Source organism: Pyrus communis, chromosome 10 (assembly GCF_963583255.1).
Source record: "Pyrus communis chromosome 10, drPyrComm1.1, whole genome shotgun sequence".
Classification (NCBI taxonomy): domain Eukaryota; kingdom Viridiplantae; phylum Streptophyta; class Magnoliopsida; order Rosales; family Rosaceae; genus Pyrus; species Pyrus communis.
The window spans coordinates 3,173,457-3,190,321 of record NC_084812.1 but is presented as its reverse complement, the minus strand read 5'-3'; the positions used below and the strand labels follow the sequence as shown (position 1 = coordinate 3,190,321).

At 35.4% G+C, this 16,865-nt stretch overlaps 2 protein-coding genes across 3 annotated transcripts; one reads left to right on the top strand and one right to left on the bottom strand.

The window, feature by feature from the left end:
* Window positions 1-8,738: 8,738 nt before the first annotated feature.
* LOC137746773 (polyprotein of EF-Ts, chloroplastic-like) lies at window positions 8,739-14,437 on the top strand. 2 transcript variants are annotated; one of them, XM_068486780.1, is made up of 5 exons: window positions 8,739-8,891; window positions 9,742-11,617; window positions 11,930-12,136; window positions 12,616-13,327; window positions 13,511-14,437. In XM_068486780.1, exons 2-5 carry the CDS (start codon window positions 9,802-9,804, stop codon window positions 14,148-14,150), a joined length of 3,375 nt encoding a protein of 1,124 aa, XP_068342881.1. In that variant the 5' UTR covers window positions 8,739-8,891; window positions 9,742-9,801; the 3' UTR covers window positions 14,151-14,437. The 2 variants fall into 2 exon arrangements, with proteins under 2 accessions (XP_068342881.1, XP_068342880.1); XM_068486779.1 differs by having other exon boundaries at window positions 11,861-12,136.
* A 107-nt stretch (window positions 14,438-14,544) lies between these two features.
* LOC137746775 (uncharacterized) lies at window positions 14,545-16,865 on the bottom strand. Its single transcript, XM_068486782.1, has 9 exons — window positions 16,701-16,865; window positions 16,547-16,603; window positions 16,262-16,359; window positions 16,027-16,096; window positions 15,734-15,782; window positions 15,386-15,474; window positions 15,201-15,248; window positions 15,018-15,077; window positions 14,545-14,894 (listed from the first exon to the last, which is right to left on the bottom strand). Exons 1-9 carry the CDS (start codon window positions 16,758-16,760, stop codon window positions 14,799-14,801), a joined length of 627 nt encoding a protein of 208 aa, XP_068342883.1. The 5' UTR covers window positions 16,761-16,865; the 3' UTR covers window positions 14,545-14,798.

Genomic DNA, 16,865 nt, shown 5'->3' with positions numbered 1-16,865 from the left:
AATTTTAAGTAAAATCTTCAAATCATCATTTGAATTTATTCATCAAATAATCCGCCATTAGCATATCATTTCTGCCGATTGTGCAGGTTTAAACTTAAGGTGGGTTCCACATTTACTTGTGGTTTCCAGTTCCATGATAAAATTGTATGTATGTCAGCTTACGGGTGCCCTAAAAGCCCCAGCTGTTAACAACTTCAGATTTCTTTAAGCAACTTATTAAGAAAGGAGAAGGGTTTAAAATATATATTATATGGCACATTATGGAAGCTAGACCAAATCACATTTAATTTGTCTTCCAAAAAAGAAAAATCACATTTAAATTTAGATTCTAGAAATCTTTTTTGCAGCTTCATAGGGATTGTCTATTAGTGATGAGGATTAAATAATAATAAAAAATATTGGCTTCTCAAGCAGCTAACATGCTGTACTTGCGGATCGATCTTATATATTTAATTAATTAAATTTCACCTTAATCTTTTCCATATAAGATAATTAAGAGAGATCAATGTAAAATATATAAATTGTTAAAATTCTCAAATTTAAGTAGTTTCTCGAAAAGAATGGTTAAATATGGAGAATTGACCAACACATGGTGAGAAATTCGATTAGATATATATGTTTGTTTGTTTGTTTTTTTTTTTTTTTTTTTTTTTTTGTGGGAAACATATATATATATATATATATATATATATATATATGTGAATGGTTTAAGGGACCAAATCTAATTGAGCTGTTCCACGGATGATCTGTGGGTCACATTTTATGTGTTGTGTGGTGGAAAGTGAGGCTGCTCCATTTGGAGTATGATTCTACATCCTCTTTTTTTTCCCTTTCCTTTATTCCTCTCTTATTTGAACGGTCACAGTTAAATCACGTTAATATTTTATATTCATTTTTTATAGAAAGAAAAAGACAAAATAGAGAATGTGAGAGGAGATGATGGAAGGGATGGAAAGGGAGAGGAAAAAATCCTAGTACGCTCCATTTTCTTAAACAGACATGTGAACTCATGCAATTACCGAAAACCTCATTTTGAAGTTTCTTTAAATTTGCAGCTACTACTTAATATAACTGTTTAGTGGTATTCCCCTTTACTTGTAAGTGAGAGGTCTTAGGTTTGATTTTCGTTAGGCGAATTTGAATCACATTATTGTTAGCCCATTATGAGGCTAAGTCCCCTCCCTTTTAGTGTAGATAATATCATTTGTTCAAAAAAAAAAAAATCATGCAACTTGTAAGTTAGAGATTTTAGGTTCAAATTTTATCAACGTTGAGTTTTATATAATTTGCTCCTCAGTTTTAGTGTAATTATATAATATTGTATATAAGAATTACATGTATGTCATTAATCATAATTGGATCATTACGGCTTTAACTCGTTGAAGACATAAAATTATTTCCAATAATGCTCTGTATTCTATAGAAAAATTTTAGCTAAAATTATCAAGAAGTTATTCTATGGTCTCTCTAAAAAAGTTATTTTCCAATCATACTCCCGACTTTAGAGAGTAGTAATGGCTATGAGTCAATATAGCTAATAGGAAATGCCCCTATGAGTCTTTTTGGAAGTAGGTTGTCGTGAGGAAAGATGGGTTGTCGTGACGAAGATACCAGCTGACCTCCTTTTTAAAGAAAAAAAAATAGTTAGAAGGAATTAATTATTTATTTAAAACAATTAGCAAGAATTGTAGAGAGCCACTAAAAGCTCATTTCTCCCTCCCTAAATCTAGGACCTCCCAGATGAATCTCTATCTTAGAATGTAGATAGAGAGCATGATTGGAGTTAATTTGGCTAAAAAATCCTCTCTAAATTTTAGTTAAGAGCTCATTTAAAAAGTTCATTGGAGATCCTCTAATATTAATTTGTAAATTAAAAAATTCTTAGATGCTCCGAAGTACCTGTTAAAACACCTGGAGTTCTGAAATTTCGGGTACCCAAAAAATCCCTTGTAAATTAGGTCCTCGTCTTGAAATCATATTAATGAATCACATCTTTTACATAATTGAGACTATAATTGTATAGATATCTACCTAATAGAATATCGTCTTTATAAACGATGTACTTGACTATGTGATACGTATATCTAGTGCATGTTGTTGAATTTACAAAGTTTCAAGTTATATTTGTTTTTCTTCTGGCAAATTCATGATCTTGAGTTTGAGACGGGTGTTGGAAAATATAAAAAAATTAAAGGTTATATTTACTTAGAGGTTTTGTTTTATGTTATTTTATTAAAGGTCTAGGTTTTCCCTAGTACTTGTGGACTAAGGTTTGTTTGATCTATTTTCTATTATTGCTTCCCCGTACTATTATAAATACTATCTTATGAAAAAGAACAAAATAATTGAGTTTGTATTTAAGAATTATGAGATTGTAGAGAATTTTGAATTTTTAACACGTGGTATTGATTTAAGTTGGGGAGAAAAGTTAGTTCTTTTTTTTTTTTTTTTTGTTTGTAAGATTAGCAGGTGCCTTTGTCACGGCAATCCACTTTTTCGGAGACCGGATACACTCACAAAGGCATTTCAGCTCTTCATGACTACCATCGTGCGATTCACCAGTGTCATGAATTGAACCATGTGAAATACATGCTTGAAATTTATCCTCAACCACTAGGCCACCCCACCATGGTTAAAAGTTAGTCTATTTGACTTATTCTAAATTATGAAATAACCATTAACCTATTTAGAAGATAATTACAAGCTCAGCTGATCTAAGTCAAGCTTTATCCCTGTGTCAAATAATGGAGCCCAAAACATGCTGGAGGGGAATTGTAGAAAGCGTTCATATTTGGTTTTGAAACAAAGAAGCGAATAATTAATCGAGACTGAAAGATAAATGAAAAAAAAAATAAAAAATTAAGAATGTCACATCCCGGCTTGGGTTCCGACCACACCTTCACGATTTTGTTTTTGGGAACTCTCACGAGAACTTCCCAATAGGTCACCCATCTTGGGATTACTCTCACGCGCTACTCACTTAACTTCGGAGTTTCGATGGAACCCGAAACCAGTGAGCTCCCAAAAAGCCTCGTGTTAGATAGAGATGAGAATATACATATAAGGCTTACATGATCCACTCTCTTGGACGATGTGGGATGTTACAAAGAACACGTTGAATTCCAAAACGTCATTTTTGTGGTGTGCATGCAACGATTTCAACCATATCCATTTATTTAAATTAGAGTAATGCTAGGAAGACTAAATTTGTAAACTAAATGAGGTGTCACAAATAAAAAATAAGCACGTTTATCAACGATTAAGTAATAATCCAATCACTAACTTTCATGTCATTTAGTTTACAAAATTTAATTTACAAATTGAATCTCTCTAACATTACTCTTTAAATTATATTCGTTAACCAATGCTTGAAGCTACCAACTGTGCAAAATGAAGCAGGATTAGTTTCCTTCCAAATCTCTCTTTCTTCCAATCCCTTCTTATTTGAACAGTTATAGTTAAGTTATGTTAATATTATTATAATATTAATTTGAAAATGAGGAGATTTGGAGGTGAGAAAATCATTTTCGGTACAAAATGCATCTCTAATTAGAAACATTATTATAATAAACACATGAGCAGCACTAAGTAGACTGCCTGTAATGTACATTATGACATTCAACTGCTTGAGTAAATTATACATGTCGTGAATCTTATGATTAAAAACAATTATATCTACAATGGTCACATAATTTAATTGGATAATACTAGGAAGACCAAATTTAAAAACTAAATTTGTAAACTAAATGATGTGTCACCAATAAGAATAAGCACGTTTATCAACGTGTAAATAATAAACCAATCATCAACTTCTATGTACTTTAATTTTTTTAAATTTTATCTACAAATTTAATCTTCTTAATATTACACAATTTAATTTATTTGGTATTTTCCTATATCAATTTGAAGATGGTGTGATTTCGGAGGGCCCTATTAATATTGTGCCATGTGTAACGTTGTCATCGGGCACTGACGTCCACAATTCTTACTTACCAATAATGTTAACATATATTTAGTAAACATACATATAATATTACATATTTCCTTTGACAATTTGACAAGAAATTCTTATTCAATATTCACAAAGAAAAACGTACAAGAAACTAGATTTTAGATTATGTAAACATACCATTCGTGTCATATGCAAATTGTGTATGTAATGTACCTTATAAAATTATGGCTTATTAATTTTGAAGTGTTTTTGTATAAGGCGTTTCATTCAAGCACATTTTCCATGATTATGTTCAATGATAGAATATTTAACATTGTTTGATGCACACCAATTGCTTATTTAAATAGTTACGTGATTTTTTAAACTCAAATATATTTTTCTTATTTAATCGATCTAAACAAAAGAAAAAAAAAATCAATTAGTCATGTGAAGTCACTTTTAGAATTTGTCTGCAACACTCAAAAAGAAGAAGGAAAAAAAAACCCTAAATTTTTTTTCAAAGTGCTTTTAACCTAATTTGGGTTAGAAAACCCAAAAGGAAAAGGCATAAACAACTTTTTACCAGGAGAATAAAAGGATTTTAATAGTAGTAAGGGTAGTGGAAAAATGGGGGAATATATATGTTAATTGGATTTGATTTGATGAGTGATGGAGTTAGTACAGTAATATAATAGTAAGAAAAAAGAAAAAGAAAGACAAAGGGAAGTGGAGAGGGATGCAGGGAATATATGATATCTACTGTAGATTTGTAGGCACATGCAAACTTACATAGTGGATTACTCCGGACGATTTGCAAAGCAAAAGAAAAAGAAAGAAAAGGAGAGGTGAAACGATCTTTGGAAAACCCAGTGTTTGTTTTGCGTATGAAAAATGCTAATGTGACTCTTTTAAAAGAGAATTTTTTTATAAATTTTTTGCTACTTTATATTTGTAGCACATTGTATTATGATGTTGGTACGAAAAGTAATGTTAAACTGTGAAATATTAGAGAATTTATAAAGAATCATATTATGAGAAAATCTCATTAGCATTTCTCTTTGTATCTTCAGGGATTGAAAATTGAAAACCTAATTCTATGTGAGATTTTTCGTGTACTTAAAATAATAAATAAACGACTGAATTGATATATTTTATTTTTAAAGTAAAATCAAGTTACAATACGTTGTAAAATCTGGCCAAGTCAACCATCCACCATTTCTGTATCCATTCAAACCAGCCTTAATCCCATAGGATTTCCCAGAATTAAATAGTATTCCAATACAGCACATGGGGAGTTGCACCATAACTTCTCAACTGGTTAAGGATGTTAGGAAGGATAATTAAGAAAATTAAGTACGTTAATCAATTTAAATTTGTAAAATATGTGATGTTTTATTAATAAAAAAATAAATACATTAATTAAAATTTAAATAATAATTTAATTATTAATAACACATCATAGAATTTATAAATTTAGTTTAATAAATAACATCCTTAGCATTACTCGAGAAAAGCAAGTGACGAGGGATTATGGGTCGGGTTGGTGCGCGTACGTGTGTATGTGTGGGATTCATAATATTCTGTACAAAATTAAACTCTCCGTCTCTCCATAAACTTTTGTTGGATCAGTTAAAATTTGAAAAGAATCATCGATGATCTTGATAAAAGTTTGATCCAATGTCACACTAGCTTTGCTGCTACTACTCTCATGCCATACTTAATCTTTTATAAGTATTTATCCGTTGACCATAGAAACGATCTTCAAAGCAAAATAACAACTCTTGTAAAATATTAATATATGAAATCACTCTTTATTCTCTGAAAAGAACATATGATCTTATCAATAGAATTTAGTTGTGTTCCTTTTGTTTTTTTTTTCTCCACAAAAAAAAGGGATTAGTTGATGGTTTTATCTCGATAATATACTTTTTTACATACCGAAAAAACTTCTAGAGACATTTTAGTCTCCTCTTGATGAGTGATGACTAGTTGTGTTCCTTTTTTATTGGGTTTATCTGCTACTTCTCGTGCTTATCACCCATGTAGACCTTTTTTTTTGTTTTCAAGTCCTTTTGGTTTGGAGAGACTTATATATTCCCTTTGAAATTTGTACATTTTCTTGTTTTTTTTTTTTTTTTTTTTTGGGAAGCATTTTCTTGTTATTATAATAAACTGCTATTGTTTCACTGCAAAGAAAAAACGGAAAGTAAACAAAACCCTAATCATACTTCTAAGTAAATTAAAGATGAATAGGTCCAAGATATTGCATGTATGGATCGAAAATTACTTATATATGCCATTGTAACAACTTATGGTTTTGGTTGATTATGCAGGGGGTGTGCTTTTATATATTGCTTTGATTTGCTGGTGACCCTATTTTTATATTGAGATGCATGATTGAGTAGTTAAACAAAACCCTATTTTTATATATGCTAGTAATAATTTTGTAGCCAAATGGTGAGCTAATTGGATTATAAAATACCCCATGAATCAATGTTTAAACCTGGGTCGGAGATCCTCTTATATTTTTTATGCAATACAAAAGTGCAAGAAGGGTCTAAAGGACTTGTATAAGGGCACAGCCGGAATATGGGGACCTTGGAAACCACAAAGCTCCTAACCCACATGTGGAGATGCTAGAGAATTCAACACTTGGCCTCTCACCTCATTTTAGATATGAAAAAACTTTTTAGTGTGCCGGAAATATGGTTTAGTACATCGAGTATCATAATACATTTGGTTAGAAACTTAAAAAAAAAAAAAAAAAATCAACCAATTGTATTATGATATTTAGTATACCCGACCGTGTTCCCGATACATTAAAGAATCTCTCATAAATATGCAAGTCTTGGAAATGAAGCATAATATTAATGCAGTTGTCCTCATTGTCTCCTCCTTAATCACAAAACCAACATACTCAGTGCTCTTATGATCTATCTTCGATATCATTTCTGAATTATGATCTTGTTTTCATTTAATAATAGATAATTGTGATTACCCTAATCTTCAATAATTTAAATTATAATAATTCACTGTACAATATGATCATTGTTTGGTGTGCTTTGATTGTGTTTATATTTGGAGCGGATTTCTCATTATAATTGGAATTCTTTCCCTTCCTGTATCTTCCAAACTGATTTGGGATTAAACGTCTTCAAGTTCGAAACAATCAATCTATATAATCGCTCAAAACATGCAACAAATATTCTCCCATGTCACAAAAATACATTCATGAAAACTCGAACTTAAACTCGAATATAAACCGGATCCAACCTATCATACATTTCAAATTTATTGAGCCTAGCATTAAGCTTCCGTATGAAAACTCGAATATAAACCCAATTCAACCTAATTATATTTCTCAAATGATTTGATTTTAAGGAAAACTAATGAAAAGGGCTTGAAAACTTTGAGTTTTAATGATAAGGACAAAATAAAGGATAAAGTGAATAGTACCATGATTGACTTTTTAGGGTAAAAATATGGTTTTTCGTTAAAGTGAACAATACCGTAGGTTTTTCGTTAAAACTCCAGTGATTTTAAACGTGTTCAAGTTAAAAACAATCAACTTATGATCAAAAAATGCACTAATGTTTTCTCGTATGGTGAAAAATTATTACATGATACTGAAATTACAAATTAAGTTGAAACTCGAATCTAAACCCGATCCAACCCAATGATAGACAAGCCCAAGGAAACTATTAGCATATGAATATAGACAAGCCTAAACCCCATAATATAGTGCCATATATATCTTTTCTTTACACGTGTTGAAAACTTTTTTAAATTGGCATATGACATTGAGAATATCTTGACTATAAAGTTTTTTGCTTTACAAATTCAAACTATGTCATCTTCATGTTTAAATTATATAACTATATAACTATATATATATATAGTTATATATATGGGTGTGTGTATATATTTATATCTCACCCATGCTTATGTTTGTTAATTAGCTACTCTGGTGTTGATGAATCTATTGAATTTGCTTTTTCTACCCAACAATGCCTTTTTTTTTTTTTTTCCTTTTTTTTTTTTTTTTGTAAAGTTCACAACTTTATACTTTGCTTGCGTGCATGCATGTGGTCACATTTCAATTTAATAAACGTTATACTTATTGGTCTAGTTGTTTATCATGTAACTTTGTTTCTCTCTGTTGATTTTCTGAGTGTTGAAAAGGTTTCGCATGATGCAGTTTAAGAAGTTCAATGCTTATATAACACAATGAAATAACTAGTTTTAAACTTGGGCTGATATTGCATATTATGTTAGAATGGGCAATTGGTTAGGATTATGGGAGAGTTTAAAGTGCAAGTAGCACTATTGGTTTGGATTTTACTTTGTACTGTGTTTGTTTTACTTTGGGCCTTTGTACTTCTGCAAAAAATCTGTCAATATTCTCATTAAATTATCACGTGACAACATTTTTAGGGGTATTTTTTTGTTAAACCAACCCTTCACTTATTGAGGATATTTACATATTTTTTTACTGAAGGGCCAAAATGAATTTACGGTGAGCAAACCCAGGAACCACTTTTATCGATTTTCATTATCAGAGATCAAAATGAATAGTTATGCTAATGTCAGAAGGTGTTTTACCTAAAAACCAAAACAAACAAAAAAATTGTTCAACAAATTTTACCCTTCCGATGTGATCATAAAATGGACCAGCTAGCTTTAGCCTGTATGGCCTAAATAGGCTTTGACCCTTTTGAGTCCATCCCATTAGTGAGTTTCGGCTCCGGCTTAAACGGCCCAACGCAGCAGATTGAAACCGGACCGGGCAGAGACTGCCTAATCTTTGAGCAACGCAGACTGACGCCGTGCCACCACAAAAAAGATAAGGATTTAAAGCCCCACCTTTCAGTAGGCTCATATCATTCGCCAGCAGCATATAGATTGAATAAGCTTCACAGACTTGGGAACTCCAATTTGCCCAATTATTTTTTTTTCGAAGGTACAAAATTCAGCTCCATTTACTAAATGGGTGTTTTAAATTCTCCTCCTTTCTGTGTTTCGATGAGTTTTCAGTAATGGGTTTTTGATTTTGTGTTGATTTTTTTTGTTAGTTTTGATGGTTTTGCCTTTGGATATTGTAATTTCTCTGTTTTTTTTCCTCACTTTTTTGCTGGTTGTGTTCTGTTTGTAAATACTGGATTCTTGTAATGTTTGCTTGGTGTTCTTGTTTTACTTCAAGGTGTCATTGAAATGGAAGAGAAAGTTTGGTTCTTGTTTTTCAGTGATAGCGTACGGTAGTTATGAATGGACCCGGCAAACAGGATTGGGGGATTGGGATGATTGTTTGTCTGTTCAGTGTTTCGGTTTGATATGGATATAAATTAGTTCGAAATACGAGTGTTGATTTTGTTCAATAGTCAAATTTTTCGTTGCTCCACTGAACGTAATTAGGTAATCTACACGATAATTTTGGTGGAAGCTATCAAGTCTATATGTTTTAGCACTTGTAATGTGCTTTTGACGGAACTGTGGAAGGATGTATTCTCATGGCTTGGGATGTTAGCAATTGTATATGTACTTTCGGTGGAAACATGAGAGGATGTATTCTCGTGGTTTCGGCTGTGTTAGCACTTGTAATGTATGTTTTGAAACAACATTCTCTGTACATGGAATTTTATGACTCAGGTGAACCAGGTGCATTTGAATTGATATGTTATCTCTATCTTTATGCTCATAATGACACAACTTGCTCGATATCAGTATCATTTTGCGTTATTCCTAACAGTTTATTTTCATCGTACTTTGGATGAATCCTTTCGTTTCGTTTGTCATTTTGATATGCTGTGCAGGTGTGCAAGGAATGAAAGTCTTATGCTAGGAGGACTCAACTTCTACTTTTTCAAGTCAATATGACGCCTGTAATTCCGTATTCTATAAGCAATGTCTCGCATATACCTGGAACTGCCTTGACTGTAAGAAAGAACAATTGTTTAACAAAATTCAGTTTTTCGAGGAAATCTGCAAGACATACTCTATCCCCACAGAGTTTTCTTTTACCTTTTTCGACCTCTATCAAATCTTTTCCATTGTACCACAGCAGGTGCCCCGTGCATCATAAATGTAGAATCCCTGTATCTGCTACAGGAACTGATGTAGCGGTTGAGGAAGCAGACTCACCAGTTGAAGATGCAGCTTCTGGTGAAGCCAAATCCCCTGAGGATAGTCCCAGCCCATCTCAAGATGCTCAACCAAAGCGTACAAAACCTGTTAGGAAAAGTGAGATGCCGCCTGTGAAGAATGAGGAGCTGGTTGTGGGTGCAACTTTTACCGGGAAAGTAAGATCAATCCAGCCATTTGGTGCTTTTATTGATTTTGGAGCTTTCACAGATGGACTCGTACATGTTTCACAATTGAGTGATAGTTACGTCAAGGACGTTGGAAGTGATAGTTACGTCAAGGACGTTGGAAGCATCGTTTCTGTTGGGCAAGAGGTGAAGGTGACATTAGTTGAAGCCAATCCGGAGACTGGGCGAATCTCTCTCACTATGCGTCAACGTGACGATGGCAGTAAGCCGCAGCAAAGGAAAGATGCTTCTGCTGGTAGTGATAGGGGTGGACCTGGTAGAAGGAGTGGCCCAAAGAAAGGCGATAGGAAAAATGAGGTGAGAAAAACTACGAAGTTTGAAAAGGGGCAGGACCTAGTGGGCACTGTAAAGAATTTCGGCAGGGCTGGTGCTTTTATATCTCTTCCTGAGGGGGAGGAAGGATTCCTCCCTACATCAGAGGAACCTGACGATGGATTTGCAAACGTCATGGGAGAGACCTCCCTGCAGCTTGGCCAAGAAATAAACGTCCGTGTCCTGCGTACTACAAGAGGACAAGTAACCTTGACGATGAAGAAAGAAGAAGATATTCTAAAGTCGGACTCGCAGGTCAGTCAGGGAGTAATCCACACTGCAACGAACCCATTCGTTCTGGCGTTCCGCCAAAACAAGGATATTGCTTCTTTTTTGGATGAAAGAGAGAAAATAGAAAAAGCAGCTAAAGCAATTCCAAGCAGTGAGTCCGGTATTCCTGAAGTGTTGGATGAAAAAGCAAGCAGCGAGCAGGGAACTCTTGGTGTCCCTGCAGCGGTAGATGAAACTGTTGAAAATGGTGGTGCTTCTTCAGAGGACCAGGAAAGCCCAGTTTCTAGTACAATTGAAACACTAGAAACTACAGAACAAACCATAGAAAAAGAAGAGGTGAGTTCTGATATCGTGGCGCCTGAAGGGAGTACATCTACCACGGATGGAGTGGAAAACGCAATCGCAGATTTGTCTAGTGAAATAGCTAATCACACGTCGGCTTCAGAAATTCCAACAGGCAAAGAGGTTATAGAGCCTCAAGTGGATGATACCATAGCAAAAGGTGAACTGCAACCACCTACTTCAGAGAGCGAAATTCCTTCTGCTGCACTAGAAACTACAGAACAAACCATAGAAAAAGAAGAGGTGAGTTCTGATATCTTGGCTCCTGAAGGGAGTATATCTACCACGGATGGAGTGGAAAATGCAAGTGCGGATTTGTCTGGTGAAATAGCTAATCACATATCGGCTTCAGAAATTCCAACAGGCGGAGAGGTTATAGAGGCTCAAGTAGATGATACCATAGCAAAAGTTGAACTGCAACCACCTACTTCAGAGAGCGAAATTCCTTCTGCTGCACTAACTGAAGAACCAAAAGGTTCATAACTAAGTTTTTTTATTTAAGTTTAGTATTTACATTCATTCAATTGAATTCCAAAATTTTGCTCCAAGTCTGAGATGGTAACAACAAACATAAGATGCCTATAATGTGCAAAATAATATGCTATTTTGTGACCAAATACGCTCAAACTTTGCATAATTTAACATTTAGACGTTGAAACACTCATGCTATAGAGACATATTGGTTTTTTTACAACAAAATTAAAATTTAAAAACACAGATGGAACAAAAAGTGATAGAACTTCTGATCCTTCTGAAGAATTAGCTGATGATGACATCATTTTGACAGAAAGTGAGGCCACCAAAGTAGTAGAAGACCTAGCTGACAACATTACGGAGGAAGCTCAGATTCAAACATCTGCTGCTGAGAGTGAATTGCCGTCTATCACACAAGTGGAAGATGACAAAGTGGACAGTTCTCCCAAGAAGAATGGCAGTGTTTCTAATTCAAATGGACAATCTGACAATCCTTCCCCGAAGGAAAGTAAACCTAAAGGTTGTTTTGTCTTGCTCATTTTACTGCAATTCATAAAGTTCTACAGTAAACCAACGATTAGTAAAGGCCTGAAAACTGATGGCATGTGGTTCATGGAATATCATGTACAAGGAGATCCGAACACTTTTTGCTTTCAAGATGAAAATTAAACCATTGAAAACTATGAGGATCTGGACTAAATTCTAAGAAGAATATGTGTAGGATAGGGTAAAGGAATGAATGGTTATATTGATTTGTTGGGTTGAATAATATATTATATATATATATATATATTTATGTATATTGTTTTACTGTGCAACACCATGTTCCATGTGATGCTGAATAATGTTGGTAGTGGGTGAGTGAGGATGAATAAAATCCTCTTAAATATGTTGAAGGATTCTGTTAAGTCATTGATTTTCCATTTCACATTGCAATTGCGGTCTTCTATTACAAGATCTATCTGCCTGTAATTGTATGTTTTTATATGTGGATTACAGCTACTATATCACCAGCCCTTGTAAAGCAGCTGCGTGAAGAAACAGGAGCTGGAATGATGGATTGCAAAAATGCTTTGTCAGAGACTGGCGGGGACATTGTTAAAGCTACGGAGTTCCTCAGAAAGAAAGGTTTAGCAAGTGCAGAAAAGAAAGCCAGCAGAGCCACTGCTGAAGGAAGAATAGGTTCATACATTCACGATAGCAGAATAGGTATCTTGCTAGAGGTAAACTGTGAGACAGATTTTGTTTCTCGGGGTGACATTTTCAAGGAGCTGGTTGATGATTTAGCCATGCAAGTGGCTGCATGCCCTCAAGTACAGTACCTTGCTACAGAAGATGTTCCTGAAGAGTTTGTGACCAAGGAAAGAGCAATTGAGATGCAGAAAGAAGATCTTTTGTCAAAGCCAGAGCAGATTAGATCAAAGATTGTTGACGGGAGGATAAGGAAGAGGCTTGAGGAGCTGGCATTGCTTGAGCAGCCTTTCATTAAGAATGATAAGGTGGTGGTGAAGGACTTGGTCAAACAAACCATTTCAACTATTGGAGAAAACATAAAAGTGAAGAGGTTTGTGCGCTACAATCTTGGAGAGGGCTTGGAGAAGAAGAGTCAGGATTTTGCTGCTGAAGTGGCTGCCCAAACTGCGGCAAAACCAGTGGCCATGGAAGTAAAAGAGCAGCCTGCTGTAGTGGAAGTCAAAGAAACTGTTGAGAAGTAAGCAACTGCTTTCCATCTTTCATGTCTTGCTTTTATATTAGAGTCTCTAATACGGGGTCATTAATATAATAAATTGAATTTTTATTATGTTACTGTGGTAAAAACGAGAGTTCCAACACATGCCAGTATGGATGTATATTTTGTGTACGTCGCTGATGTGTATTTAACAACATATTGCAGGGCACCAACTGTAGCCGTCTCTGCTGCTTTGGTTAAACAACTACGTGATGAAACTGGAGCAGGGATGATGGACTGCAAGAAAGCTCTCTCCGAAACTGGAGGGGACCTTGAGAAGGCACAAGAGTACCTGAGGAAGAAGGGTCTTTCTTCTGCTGAAAAGAAATCCAGCAGGCTTGCTGCTGAAGGCAGGATTGGATCCTACATTCATGACGCCCGCATTGGAGTTCTGATTGAAGTAAACTGCGAGACTGACTTTGTTGGTCGAAGTGAAAATTTCAAGGGGTTGGTTGATGATCTAGCAATGCAAGTCGTGGCCTGCCCGCAGGTGCAATATGTATCCATCGAAGACATTCCAGAGAGCATAGTGAACAAGGAAAAAGAGCTTGAGAGGCAGAGGGAGGACCTTCTTTCAAAACCCGAGAACATTAGAGAGAGAATCGTGGAGGGGAGGATCTCAAAGAGGCTTGGGGAGCTGGCTCTTTTAGAGCAAGCTTTCATTAAAGATGACAGTATTTTGGTGAAGGACCTAGTAAAGCAGACTGTTGCTGCTCTCGGTGAGAACATAAAAGTACGCAGGTTTGTTCGGTTCACTCTTGGGGAGGCAGTTGAGACGGTTGAGGACACAGAAGCTGAAGCATGAAGAAAAGATAAAAACTTCGAGTTAGAATGGAGCCGAAGAAAGGATAGAAAGGTTGGCGAAACTAATTTTAGACGGAAAGAGAGTTTTGTTTTGGTTTTAGTCTCCATCTGCAGCTTACGGCTGATCGATGTGTTGCACGGTCGGAAAGAGACTTTTTTTTGTTGTACCAGTGATGGAAATACAGTTCTGTTGAGGCATTTTGAAACAAAAAAGTGTATAATCTTTACATGAGACTCAAATCTCTTTATAAAATGCAAGGAGCTTGTAGCTGAGTTGTTCGATAAGAATTTCACCTCCTGCGTTCCTGGTTTTGAGTTCGAGTCTCCATCTCCAATATCGTTTAAATCAGAATTGATAATGCTTCTGATCCAATTTAAGAACAAGATTACGGATCTAATCAATGTGATGGAAACTATTGAATCTCATCACCGAATTTCAACGTGCCACTAAACTTGGAAGATTACAATCTAAAGGGTGAAGAATTTTGTTCAACTGTTACGGAAGGTAACAAGAAATCCAATAAAATTTGACGAAAACAGAACAAATTCCTACATCAACTTTTACATGCGTGTTTGTTCACCTATTATACAACTTACGTGACCTCTGGCCGAAATATTAAAATGCACCATATATCATCTCGATGGGGTGCTAGATACTCTTGGGAACAAATCGCCAAAAGTCCACGGCAATATCCACCTCCCTTTTCTTGTGAAATTTGTACAGCTGTGGTACATCGTATCGAAGCTGACAAACAAAGAAGACGATAACTTTAATATCACGTCAACAACAAAAGCATGCGCACTGATGTCTTTAAACAGATGATCACAGTGGCGCAATGACAATTTGAAGATAACTGTAGTTACCCACCTCACATATAACTTCAGCACTGCTCGCATTGAAGTTCTGCAAGGCTGCCCTTTTCACATGCTGCAATTTACCACAAGGGAAGTGATCTCATCATGTGGTCACAGTTAAAAACCCTCCAAACTAAAGGTATCAGAAAGTAAATTATAACTGCATGTCAACGCAAGATGTGTGTAAGTGATTTACATCTCTTGTGGAAGTCTTGTGCAAGGAATAAACTGCTTGAGAAGCAATCTGACAAACGAAACAATATGAGGAAACATTTAGAACAAACAAGATAGAAGATTTCAACTTAACCTGACCCAGCATAGTAACTGCTACCAACCACATTACATGACAAAAGAAAATCAGAGATCAGCTGATGCACTTACCTTCAAGGCTACTGAGAGGAAATCCATGTCAGCACCCTTAATCCGAGTTCCAAATGGAGGATTCATTACGACAGTATCAACAACGCTACCTATATTAAGGATAAAGACCATTAGATGAAGATAGAATTTGAAGGTTTATGACTCCAATTGAAACATGAAATTCTAAAAAACGCATAACAGATATCACATAGATATTCACAAAACATGAAACTTTGAAGGGAGAAAGGAGCCAAAATTTCACTAAAGACTGTATCAAACATAAAAGAATCAACACGTGTGCTTACATATAAATTGTTTCCGCTACAAATACATACGTAAAAAGGCCACTGAACAGTAGGGTTCTCTTACCTCTCCATCCTAAGTTCTTAATGTTGCACTGAATAAAATTCATGTCCAACTGTGGGATTACCAACAGAACAATATATTAGACGATCAGCAGCAATGCACAAAATGATTCAATACAGCAAATTGTCGGAGCTATTTTCATCCATGAAATGCCTATTTCTATTAAAGACAAATATATAATTACTAGCCAAAGCCATATACTGCATACAATCGATTATATGAATACATCTTCGAAGCAGAGCAAACCATAAAAACTATGAACATCACTACCGTAGAATTCATGGAAGTAACAGTACCTCAAGATCCTCGGCATTTTCCACAGCTATTTCAAGCGACTGAGCATCGATGTCAATGCCAATCACCTGTCTGTTCAAAGCAAGAACACATTAAACCGACAAAAATGAACACAAAATTCACAAACTTGATCGGTAATACCCATCAATTTCCAATTTTCGACTAACAAAGTTAAAAGGGCTGTCGAAATTCAACTAATACTCAAGTAAAAACCACATTCGGAAAGATGAAACTCACTCCGCGCCCAAGAGTGCAGCTGCAACACCCAATGTACCGCAACCGCAACCGAAATCAGCCACTACCTTCCCACTCACGTCTCCGAATGAATTCTCCGCCTAATCAATCGAAAACCCACGTTACCAACGGGACGAAATAAACCCCAAATTCAAGAATTTAGCAGAATAATCAATACTTTAAACAAAAAGTCAGAGACTTTGAGAAGAACCAATGAGCTAGTTAATTAATTTAGCCTATGAAATTTCAGAGAAACAAAAAGGAGGGAATAAGGAGCAGAGCAATTACAGTGAAGAGCATGCGAGAAGCAATGTGGGGTCCAGTTGGGTATTGCTCCAACTCCACCTGCAGTGAAGAAGAATATCCATCAGTATTCAGTTTCCGTGTGTTTGAGAGAGAGAGAGAGAGAGAGAGAGAGAGAGAGAGAGAGAAAGAGAGGGACCTTTGGATTGGAGAACTGTTGAAGACCGCCAAGGTGGCCTTCCAACTGCTTCAGCTTCATCTTTCGCTTTGAAGGGACGAAACGCCGGGGAGAAGCGAAGATTCCACCTTCCCAAAAGTTACTCGTCCCCACACTGTTTTTCCCCTTTTATTTCTTCCCTATAAA